Genomic DNA, 13,019 nt, shown 5'->3' with positions numbered 1-13,019 from the left:
GTTTTATACAAACACGAAAGCATAATCAATCATGTTATTGCTGTGGTCTGCAGTCCAGAGACTAGTTTGATGCAGCTCTCCATGCTACTCTATCCTGTGCAAGCTTCTTCATCTCCCAGTACCTACTGCAACCTATATCCTTCTGAATCTGCTTAGTGTATTCATCTCTTGGTCTCCCTCTACGATTTTTACCCTCCACACTGCCCTCCAATACGAAATGGTGATCCCTTGATGCCTCAGAACATGATAATGTAACTAAAATATACCTTAGCTTTAAATATAACTATCAGAAACCACAGATTTGTTGCATGCATTATCCTATTCTGGCACACTTTTTTTAAAAAAACAATGGGGAAAAAAACTTTATAAGGAATAAAACTAATTTACAGTTGAAAAATGAATGTATTCTGCATGAAATAATTACTAAGCTTTTTGTTAAAATAAAGTACATTCTCATTCCATAAATCTGGTGCACAGAGTAACATGCTGCTGCTGTGGAAATTATGGTTTAATTTTATTTGATTTTTCATTCCATAATGACAAAGTGTCATAGTTTTATGCTAAGTAACACTGTCAGTAATTACAAGAGAAAACCCAAGACTTCAATATAACAGTCATATTCAATTGACTTGAAACGTTATATGTTTACAAATGCAGCAAATCTAATGTATTGCTGTCAGACTGTACTCCACCCATTACACGAGCCTCAGTCTTCACGCAATTTATCTTGAATTCGTTGAATGCTGCGCAAAAGTCTAGTTAGTAGGAATGCAACAGATGTTTCACGTGGCCCAGTTCGTCGACCTTCCTTGCCTGCAGTTGCTAAGCTGGGGTTACTTACACGTTGCATGAGAGCCTTTGTCTGTCGTTTCAGTACTGTCACCTGTAGGCATACATCAACAAACAACAAACTCTACATGAGAAAGACACAAAGGCAAACAATATCAACATTAGCAGAAATTCTTGGACTTTAGAAAAATTGTGTTATTGACACTTTACATGAATGAGAAGATGATGAGATGAAAGAGTAGTAAGACATGGATTATAAATAGGCTTAAAGTGCCAAAGGGTAAGTTTCCATTTTCAAAACTGCAATCCTTTGCACTGGGATGAAACACACAAATGGTTCAAATTACAGAACATGGATTCTTGTGGTTTCCATGGCGTAAGACATAAAATGCAGCTTGGCATTTTACTTGTGCTTGCTTTATGACTTTCTGAATCAGGTTTTCCTTAATACAACAAAAGAGAGTAAAATATTTAAGGAAATAAGGCCAGTCAGGAATTAAACTAAAAATTTCATCTGTAATACTAAATATAAGACAATGCAGCGGAAGTGTGTACAGAGAGAATCAGCAGTGAAATGCTAACAATAAATGAGATATTGAAAATCAGTAACTAACAAGAAACAGAGAGTACTCAACAAATCAAAGACCGAAAATAGATGCATAAGTGACACAAAAATCAACTTCATCAAAGGGAAAAAGGGAGGGTAGGCATGAGGATCTGAAGCATTAGCAAAAGAATTGGTTAAAGAGCAACAAGAGGTGTAAGAAGGCAGATAGTGCTAATGGAACATTCCCAGTTTGTGATCAGTTAAGAGTGGAAACGGAAAGGCAATGGTGCAGTACAGACATGCCACACATCCATAGTGAAAATAACAAAAACCTTCAATGAAATAGCCACAAGATCAAAAATAAAGCACATAATTAGTTATTCTTGTGCATGTTAGTGTTCTCAGATAGTGCTAATGGAACATTCCCAGTTTGTGATCAGTTAAGAGTGGAAACAGAAAGGCAATGGTGCAGTACAGACATGCCGCACATCCACAGTGAAAATAACAAAAACCTTCAATGAAATAGCCACAAGATCAAAAACAAAGCACATAATTAGTTATTCCTGTGCATGTTAGTGTTCTCATGAAAAAACCAGGGAGGACAATGACAACATCTTTGCTTCAAAACAACAACTTCCAAAAATATTAGAGACAGAAAATAAAATGCTGATGGAGTAAGTCATGAACCCAGAGACTGAACTCCACAGAAAAGAAAAACAATTGGTCAATTCTGAAGCTATGCTAAATTTTGAATGTACTACTTCAGATAGTGTATTTAAAAAACAGAAAATAAGTAATCCCTCATTGAAAGTTATGAGCAATTGAAAAACAAATCAGATATAATAAAAAATAGATTTACAGTGAAGCTGGATACAGAAAAAGACTCAAAACATCAAAATATTGCCAGAGGACAGAGAAATGGAAATTCCATGCCATTGTGTGAAAATAAAGTTAAAGTGAAGAGCGTTTTTTTCATTATGCAACAATCACAGTCATAGAATTGCAGCAAAATTAGCAGAAAAATGCAATGTTAAGGGTTCCATTATGTAAAATAACAAACTTAACAAAATGTGCCAAAGCAATGAGCTTTACTTTTTCCCACTAGTGAAAAAATGCTTAAACCAGCTAACTGACACAAATGTTCTTACTGTGAACATTTCACATTCTTCTGATTTAACACCTTGGTCATGCATAAGCTGTGAAATCGGTACTGCAGGCAAGCATATTACAGAAAAATATGTGCTTACTTTAAAAATAATGAACTTATGGACTTAAGGTGCTTAAAACAATGAAACCATTTCTGCTAATAGACTCCATTTCAATGTGTTAGAAGAGATGCTCCTAGCCAAAAAATATTTACATGTGTTGGGTAAATGGGTTGCAGACAGTAAAACTGACAGGACAACGCAAATTACAAAGTGCTTTAAACTAAAAACAGCTGTGTTGAAGGAAGGCAAGAAACTGAAACTTCATAAAATCAATTTGAAAATCAAACACACACATATTGTAAACCGGTTAAAACCAAAGAGAACAGAGACAAAGAGGGAAGAGCAATTAAAACATACAAATATCAATGTATCTATCAGGCAATCACAAATTACAAGCTGGTCTCACCTGATAAGAAGAGGCAAAGGAGGCAGTCCAACAAACCTTCACAAGTAAACACAGGTGGAAATCACTCATGTGAACAACACAGAGGATTTTCTGGTACCTTGTACCAGCAAATGAGTGGAACTGAAGATTATGCTTTCAAAGTACAATCCACAATATTAAGTTGTCAGCAGGAAAAATTCATATTCAGTACACTGATAACAAGAAACAAGAAGCAGAAGTACTCCTAAGCAAAATATTCAGCCAGACATGTTATGCATCAGTGAGTGTAAGCTAAATGAGTCAGATAGGTAATCTGACAAGCATTGAGTTGTCAACAGATGCACAAAAAAGAAAGAAAACTTGTTAGCTTCTGGAGTTTATCCTTTTATGAGCAGTAAAATACACCTACAGTAAAGTACACACATACATGCATACATCCACCTGTGCCCCCGCGTGGTGCCGGCTGGACTATAAAGGACTATATCTTATACAATTACTTCTGTAGATTCAAACATAAACATGGAAGACTTCTGCATATCGGGTGTGAAAAATCTATATGAAATATTACAATGTTTGGAGGAGGTAAAAAGAAACATTTTTTCTCAGTGACAAAAATGTTAAAGATGAAACATATTTCCACTAGGATCCATGAAAGTTTTGATGCTAGAGATGTTCAGAAATGGTGCTCAGACTAATCATATGATGAGTATTGTTTTAGAGAATTTGCTGACTACCTATGGATTTCTTTTGTGTGGAGGCAGATGAAGCATATGGTATACAAAACTCTGATAGATACTGCAGAAGAGCTGGTTCCCCATTTGGCTGAAGCTGCAAACATTATTCATGAAAGACTTTGTTGTTTTGAGCTTGTTAGACAAACATTAGCAAGCAGATGCCAGTTCTGCGTTAATGTAAAAGGGTGATATTTTGAGAAACATCTCTAAAACAATGTTTATCACATCCCTGCTTGAACAACACCTCTGAACATCACTATCGTCAAAACCTTCATGGTACTCTACAGGGAAATGTTGCAATTGTGGCATTTTTGTCACATAGAAAGAGAGCTTTTTTTTTTCATCGGGTTTGATTACATGGAATAATTGTCCACCAGGACTGTGATGTTGAAAGGGTGCAGGAATTTTCAGACTTAAAATCTTGAAATATGTGTGAATTTATCACACTAAAATTCTGCTCCCTTTATGATGTCTACAAATAAGTAAACACATAGAGTCATAGCTTTATTTCTGGTATTGATTCCTGTCATATGATGTTATTCTAAAAACTCATGTTTCAGGCATCTATTGTAGATATTTGTCTGTGTGTGGTCTACAGGCAGTGTTGGAATGCAGAACTGATGTGATGTCAGAGCAAGTGTAGTGAAATCACACCATCAATTGCAGCTCCAAGGAATATGTCAGAAGATTCCTTGAACCGGTATGAACAATGCTGTAGAAGAGATCATCAGACTCTGATGTATATTTTTTGGCGTCTCTTGTCTGAAGACTCTGGATAGAGTCTTCTTCTGACAGTCTCAAGAGGCACTTTATGTTGTGTAACTGTGTCAGTAACTAAAGTAATTTGTCAATGAGAACTCCAGTCTCCCAATTTAAGTAGAACGAGTACGTAATGGCTTTATGTGGTGTACTATGGTTTGGGTACTGTATGAGAGTAATGCACAATTATCATGGTCAGAGTAATGCATGATTGTCAAGGTCTCAGATTAAAGAAATATCACCAACATAAATTAACACCCCACCCCCACTATGTAATGCAGGACAGAAAGAAGGTCTTCTAAGTCATAATATCATCTGTACTTTATTGCAGACCTAAATTTCAGCTAACAGTGCAGCTATCATCAGCGTGTTACAGGTAGTCATGTAGACTGAGCATAATTATAACAACACATATTACAGTATAACTTTGACATGTACAAGCATCAGTTAAAAGAAATAAATAAATTAAAAAAAAACTCTTCCATGAGTTTTTTTAAGTGATGCTTGTACATGCCAAAGTAATATTGTAATGTGTGTCTTTATAACCATGGTGAGTTTACATGACTGCTTGTAATGTACTGATGACAGCTGTTCTGTTAGCTGAAATCTAGATAAAAGACAGATGATACCGTGATCACTGCTGACCTGCTTTCTGTACTGAGTTTCTTTTTATCTATGTCTACATCTGTACACTGCAAATCACTGTGAAGTTCATGGCAGAGAGTATGTCCCATTGTACCAGTTACTAGGATTTCTTCCTGTTCTTCATATAATGGAGCATGGGAAGAATGATTGTTTGATTGCCCCTTTACATGCTGTAATTATTCTAATCTTATCCCCATTATCCCTACGCGAGTTATACATAGAAGGTTTTAGTGCATTCCTGATCATTAAAAATCAGTTCTTGAAACTTTGATAGTAGACTTTCCTTGGATAGTTTACATCATATTTAAGAGTCTGACAATTCAGTTCTTTCAACACCTCAGTGACAGTCTCCCATGGGTCAAATAATACTGTGACCATTAGTGCTGTCCTTTTCTGTATACATTCAATATCCCCTGTTAGTCTTATTTGATATGGCCCCCACACACTTGAGCAATATTTTAGAATCAATCACACAAGTCATTTGTAGGCACTCTCCTTTGTAGGCTGGTTGCACTTCCCCGGTTGTGTACCAATGAACCCCAGTCTGGCAGTTACTTTACCTACAACTGAGACTACATGGTCATTCCACTTCATATGCCTACAAACTGCTACACCCAGGTGTTTGTATCAGTTGGCTGATTTCAACAGCAACTCATTGATATTATAGTCATATGATAGTAATTTTTTTGTTTTGTGAAGGGCACAATTTTACATTTCTGAACATTTAAAGCAAGTTGCCAGTCTTTGCACCACTTTGAAATCTTATTAAGATCTGACTGAATATTTATGCAGCTTCTTTCAGACAATGCTTCATTATAGATGACTGCATCATCTGCAGAAAGTCTGAGGTTACTATCAATACTGTTTACAAGGTCATTAACATACAACATGAGCAGCAAGGGGTCCAACACACTTCCCTGGGGCACATCCAAAGTTAATTCTACACCTGACAGTGACTCTCCATTCCTCTCAAGTTTTATAACAGCTGAGCATAATCAGAACAATTCATGTATGCTTCCTGGCTGCTGCAAGTCACCAGCATATTGGTTACTTATTAATCTTTGTGTCTGATTAACTGTGCACTTGATTTAGCCTTCTAAATCATGCTTACTGATCCTTTGTATTTTAAGAGAACGCAAACTGCTATTAAGCTTATAACATTCTTCCATCTGCACATATTTATCAGATGAAACCAAAGCTGCAACAGCTGCCAATTTGTTATGGAGTTCCACATGACAGTTTAAATACAACCTTTGCCCATCTGAACCACACTTGCTAAAATTTTTCAACTGGTTTGCCAGAGTTTCATTAACTTGTATTAAATTTTTCTGGTGTGATGATTTCTCTTCGAAAAAAGATTACAGTATGATCTTTACAGAGATTCAAATTTTGTCAGCAAAATGGTTTTTTCATGTAGACAAATTGTACATCCTTCATTAAAAGTCATGTTGGAATGACTCAACAACAGTTACTTTCCTTCAGGAGGAAAATCTCAAATATTTAAGCCTTTTGTTGGAATTATATGTCATGAAAAGACTACTTAAAGCATCCATATTACGAAAAGAATACTTTGGCAGATCTTTACTTGCTGAATCTATCAGGTATTCAAACAACAGTATAAGATCACCTGCAAAAATTAAGTTTTCTTACGTTTTTAAAGTTGAATACCTTTTTTTGTATTCTATGGTTCCAAAAACTCAAAAACTTAACAGATTAAGTGTAAGGTTTCATAAATATTCATAGTTCTTATGCAAAGTGGATAGAGCAGCAGCAGGAGAAAACACATAAGACGTGGAGATGCATGAGCTTTTGGAGCCAGTGGCTCTTTCTTCTAGCAGAAGGATTGAAGGGAAAGGAAGAGGGATGAAAGAAAATAACTGGTGAGGTTTGCCCAGAGCCCTGGGTCAGGAGAGATTTATTAGATGGGATTAGAAGAAAAGACTGCTTGTTGGTATCTACACTGGAAGAGATTTGAAAACCTCAGGAGGTAATAAGCACGACAGGGAATACTGAAAAAACCTCATGAAAGATTCAGTAAGAACAGAAAGAAGACAGGTGAGGGGAGTGGGGAAAAATAGATAGGTCAGAAAATTAAAAATGTGGAAATATAAAAGGAAAGTTGGTGGTGAGAACCACACACATGTAAAGCCAGTTCCCACCTGCTGTGTTCTGAGTAGTGTTAGGAGAAAGAATCCAAATGGCACAAGCGGTGAGGGAGGCACCAACATCACAACTGTCATTTATAGAGCAAGCTCTGCAACAGGATATTATGTGTTGCCCATATACACCCTCTGCCTATGCCCATTCAACCTGACTGATAACTTTGTGGTATTCATAGCAATGTAGGAGGCCAAACAGTATTTATACAAAATCTGGCTTTCCCTTTGACGATATATACTTGTATATTTTACAAGTTACAGAGCTGGTGTACATGGTGGTAGTAGGGTGCATAGGGCAAGTCTTACAGTGTGTGTGTGTGTGTGTGTGTGTGTGTGTGTGTGTGTGTGTCACAGGGGTAGGAGCAATATTGTAGGGAAACGGGTGTAGAACGAGCATAGAGTTTGACCAGGACATTTAAAAGATTGGGAGGGTGGGCAAATGATGAACAGCTATTCTAGGTGTGGTGGGCAAAAAGTCAGTCACAATGGACCTTATTTTAGAGCATGATCTTAGGAGTCCATAACCCTGATGACGTAGCTGATTGGTTCATCTGGAAGGCTATACTTAGTACAAAGTGCTAAAAGAAGGGGACATTCCACCAATATATGGGATACTATCAGTCTGACTTCACAGCCACATTGTAGGGTTAGCTCATAAAGCAAGGGAAAACAATAGGTGAGTCTAGTGTGACAGATGCATAGACGACATAAGACAGTGGACTTCTTTGGAGAGGATTGGAATAGTGCCAAACTTTGGTAGTCTTCTTGAGTGTACAGAGTTCATTACTGAGAGCAGTAGTGCACCAGATGTCATTTCACGAGAGAGTGAGTGTGTGTGTGTGTGTGTGTGTGTGTGTGTGTGTGTGTGTGTGTGTTACTTACAGGCACTCAAAGGCAAGGTTATCAGTGCCCTTACCCATATTAAAAGTAACGAATGCGAAGAAAAGTAGTGAAATGTGACCATACATGTTAAGACAATGGGAAAGAATAAAAGATGCTATACAGGAGACTAAAACACAAGTAAAATGACTTACATAAAATATGGGTGAGCTAGTCACCTCGTGAACATATTAAAACTACCCCCTAAAATCTTGATAAAAATGTTGGACAATTCACAAAACTTTAAAAGTTGAACCACATTTATTTGATCATTACCTAAAATAAACTGCAGATCCGCTGGCAAATAACCGTGGCCCGCTGGTCAGAAAATAAAATGCAGTCTAATAAAACGTAGTGCACAGTGAACTGTATGCCACAAGCACCATGCATCGGAGCATCCTCTTGCTGGACCAAGAAGCCATGCTTCATAGGGCTGTGGCCTATACTAAAGCGAGTGACGAGGACTTCATCTCATTGATGTGGCTGGAAGGAGTTAAGCCACGGCCTTGTTATGGGCTTTGACATGGACCTTATTGTCGGTTATTTCCAGCCATTCATCCTCCCACTGACACAAGACTCTGTATCTCAACAGTGAGGTCGTAGCATGTAGGGGGATGGCACGCTGAAATACCTGAGGATCAAGGCACACCTCCTTGGCTACTAGATCTGCACTTTCATTTCCCACAATTCCCAGGTGCCCTGGTACCCAGCAGAAAGACACCTCCTTCCCCAGCTGTTGTAGCTGGAGGAGGCTATCCTGGATAGTCTGGACTACTTTATCTGCTGGGTACAAAAGTTTCTGAGAGTGAAGGGCACTCAGAGAATCAGAACACACAAGAAATTCAGCACTTGGAGAAAGTCTCATCTGATCCAGTGTCCGCAAGACTGCATACAATTCTGCATCAAAGACAGTACAGGCTTGAGGCAGTCAGACCTTGAGTACACGATCTGGGAAAACAACAGAGCGACCAATAGAATCCCTCTGTTTTTGCCCATCCATAAAAACAGCAATGTAGGCATGGTGCTCAGATAAAATGTCAGAAAATATCACATTAAAAACTGAAGCAGGAGTGCTACCTCTCCTGTACTGCACCAAATCCAAAATCACTCTGGGCCTCTCCAGTAACCAGGGCAGCAGACGGTTAAAACGCTGGATTTGGGATTGAACTGGCTCCATGCCAAGTGACTCTAGCACACACTGCATTCGGATCCCAAATGGCATTGTGGCTCATGGACTGTTGGAAAAAAGGTACTTCAGAGGTGGACAAGTAACATTATGGTGTGCGGGTGAAGTTGGAGCTGCAGGGAACTTATGAAGTCAGAGCTGAGAGGAACTTATGAAGTCAGAGCTGAGAGGAATTCACAAGCCTGATGCACCATGAGGAGCTGGTGCTGGATGGTAAATGGCGGTTCTCCAGCCTCAGCACAGACTGGGTATGGAACTGGTCCAACAAGTACCCGTGGCCAACTAAATCCCCTCATGGTGGACAGTGTCAATGATCCACAAATAAGAGAGCCTCATTGACCCATACACCATGCACCAGTGGTCCAGCTATGAATGCACAAAAGCCCCATAAAATTGGTGGAGGCATGCACTATTTGCTCCCCAAGACCTGACCTGTGGCTAAGACACTTCGACATATTCAGGCCTTGAGCATTCCGGCTTTCAGGTCCGTCAGGTGTGGCAACCACGACAATCTTGAGTCAAAAATGAGGCACAGAAACCTCACTGAGTTACTAAAGTGTAGGATGGTGTCCCTTGTATGGCAAGGCAGATAAATTAAAAATAGGACAAGAACAATTAAAATGAAAATACACGCACACTTATCCACAGAAAATTGAAAACCAGTCCCTCTAACCACCACACTGTAAGCTGCAACTGGTGGCTCACTGTTGCAGCACTGGAGGAGCAACAGAAAACAGCAAAATCATTCACAAATAAGGATCACTGTACAGGACTGCTTACCGTAGATGTGATACTGTTTGTGGCTGGTAAAGAGGGTATCACTTAAAACACTACCCTGAGTGACGCCATTCTCCTGTTTAAATTGATCTGACAGCAAGTCATCAACTCAGATCCTAAAAAACTGGTGAGACAAGAAAGACCATATGAAGATGGGGAGATGGCCACAAAAGTGTGAGAATACCGTGTCTCCAAGTAGCATCATATGTCTTACTGATATCAAAGAATATACCAATATAGTGATGGTTGCATGGGAAAGACTGCTGAATAGCTGCCTCTAGCAGGGTCCGGTTGTTGACAGTGGACCAAAATCTCTGGAATCCAACAGAGAGGGGTTAAGGAGTAGTCTGGTCTCTAACACCCAGACCAGATGACACTTAACCATTTGCTCCAGGATCTTTCCTACACAGCTCATTAATGCAATATTCCGATAACTACTGGCAAATGTGAGGTCCTTTCCTGGTTTCAGAAGATGTATCAACGTTGACTCTCTCCATGGGTTGGGGAAGGTACTGTCTAAGGAGAATTTCCTTTGATGTTGTGGCCAAATGTCTAAGCATGCAGTACCAGATTTGGTTGTGACTGGGTGCAGTATCACGAGTCTCAGACAGAGCTCCCGGAGAAAGGGTAGTTGTAAGTCTCTGAATTGTTGTATCTAAAGTCCAATTTTCTCCTGTCTACAGTCGCATGTTAGTGATGAAATGCTGGATCTTGGCAGGCATTGGCCGTAGTTTGTGCAAAATTCTCTACCAGCATCTGAGCGATGTCTCTGGGAGCTGTTTGGAGACTTCCCTGTTTCAGTCTGCTGCTATTGGTAAGCGACTGTGTTTACCAGAAATCCTCCTGATGGCTTCCCACACTGTCGCAGAACAAGTGGAATGGTTGATGGAGTCCAGGAGTGTTGCCATGACCTTTTCTTGTTCTCCTTGATTACACATTGAGCCTTGACCTTCACGACTCAAAAGGCTATGAAGTTGTCTGTTGTAGGGCAACATTTAAATCGTTGAAGAGCCGCACGTCTATCCCAGATGGCTGAAGAAGACCTGAGGACTTTGGGATGGATAAGTCAGTGGCATGATACATCACTTGTGTGATGTGGGCCACCCTTTCATGGACGCTGTTGCAATGTTCAAACACAGCCAGTTGGCTGACTGGCATTCAGTTAGCCCTCCTGACCATACATGTTGGTGACTTTACTTCAGGTAGTGCCCCATTCACAGAATCTGCAAGAGTGGGAGAGCAGAAAGAGAGGTCAATGGCTGAGAATGACCCAGAAGCAGTGCTGAAATGAGTGTGAGTACCTGTGTTAAGGGATGCACAGCTTGTGAGACATCATGAGGCTTTCCAAAACCCAACCCCGAGGGCAAGTACCGTATTTACTCGAATCTAAGCCGCACTTTTTTTCCGGTTTTTGTAATCCAAAAAACCGCCTGCGGCTTAGAATCGAGTGCAAAGTAAGCGGAAGTTCTGAAAAATGTTGGTAGGTGCCGCCACAAGTGACTTCTGCCATCGAATATAGGTAGCGCTGTATAGGCATGCTTTGCAGGAACAAAGATAAATATTAGCGCCAAAACCTCCGCGTCAGTAAATAAATTAAAAAAATAAGGGTGGAAGACGAGCCTTCTTCTCCGCCCCGAGTTTCGACCACTGCATTTTATACCTTATCCAATGAAGTAAATACAAATTCCGTATTGTTCATCTTTGAATGTAGCAGCATTTCAATGTACTACGAAAATCCGACTGGCAAGACTGTTTGGGATGTTTGCCAATATGGCCAACACCACGTTCTGAATTTTTTCCTACCTGTGAGAAGAGATGGTTGCTAATAGGAACTTTTATGAATTGTGAATTGTTGTGGATTGGCAAGACAGCCAATCCACTATGACAGGAAGCCAAAAGGCACGCGTTTAAGCTCAGGCAGGCTGGCGTGAGGTCTGGAACAGGACAAGGAATTTGTAGTAGCAAGAACGTATGTAACTACTGGAATACTTAACTTTAATTCATAATTGGCGAACATCGCTCTTGACGGTACATGTTTTACAGCATCAATAGTAACTGGTAATGGCGCCCTGCTAGGTCGTAGTAAATGACGTAGCTGAAGGCTATGCTAACTATCGCCTTGGCAAATGAGAGCGTAATTTGTCAGTGAACCATCGCTAGCAAAGTCGGCTGTCTAACTGGGGCGAGTGCTAGGAAGTCTCTCTCTAGACCTGCCGTGTGGCAGCGCTCGGTCTGCAATCACTGATAGTGACGATACGCGGGTCCGATGTATACTAATGGACCGCAGCCGATTTAAAGGCTACCACCTAGCAAGTGTGGTGTCTGGCGGTGACACCACATGAATCACATACAGTATTCTCTTCGCCATAAGAATAATACGAATATATACATTTTGCCATGTATTCTTTCATGTTTGCTGCTATCTCATTTAAATCCTGCCTGCCTAATAAGCTACGAAACTAGGGTGAGACAACAGCAAACGCGGAAGAATATACATATCATGTCATGTTTATATTCGTATTATTCTTATGCCTAATAGTGATACAGTCAGAAATGAAGCACGGCAATTGATTAGATTCTTAAATCTAAGATGACTCTAATTTCTGTGCAGAATGTAATGTACTGAAGAGGCATCTGCAAAGATTTTCAAATGGAGAAAAATTTTCACTAAACTCTCGTTCAGAACGTCTTCTATCAAAAGCAGTCTATTGTTTGGTTCTTGTTGATGATTATCAAAGAAAGCAGTAGTGTAAGTAACAACAAATAGCAGTCTCTTTCTGTTGTTTTCCTAATGGAATGATTCCTCTCTTTTTTTATTGTAAGTGGCGGTAGCGCGCACGAAAACAAGCCATGCCGCGAGCGGGGACAGGCCGTATACACTCATATTAGAATGCGACAAACAATTCATGACACAGTACAGTAATGCATTTTCAGCTTAGAGTGACGTAAAC

General features: G+C 39.7%; 1 protein-coding gene across 2 annotated transcripts in view; it reads right to left on the bottom strand.

Moving 5' to 3' along the window:
* Positions 1 to 578: 578 nt before the first annotated feature.
* LOC124545200 overlaps positions 579 to 13,019 on the bottom strand; it is a 100,574-nt gene continuing 88,133 nt past the window's right edge. For both annotated transcript variants that reach the window (XM_047124066.1, XM_047124065.1), the window contains one exon: positions 579 to 883. In XM_047124066.1, the coding sequence (XP_046980022.1) occupies positions 707 to 883 (177 nt within the window). In that variant the 3' untranslated portion in view covers positions 579 to 706. The remainder of the gene's footprint in view (positions 884 to 13,019) is intronic.

Source organism: Schistocerca americana, chromosome 8, assembly GCF_021461395.2.
Source record: "Schistocerca americana isolate TAMUIC-IGC-003095 chromosome 8, iqSchAmer2.1, whole genome shotgun sequence".
Classification (NCBI taxonomy): Eukaryota; Metazoa; Arthropoda; class Insecta; order Orthoptera; family Acrididae; genus Schistocerca; species Schistocerca americana.
Note: the sequence above shows the minus strand (reverse complement) of the source record. Positions and strands in the feature narration are given on the sequence as shown.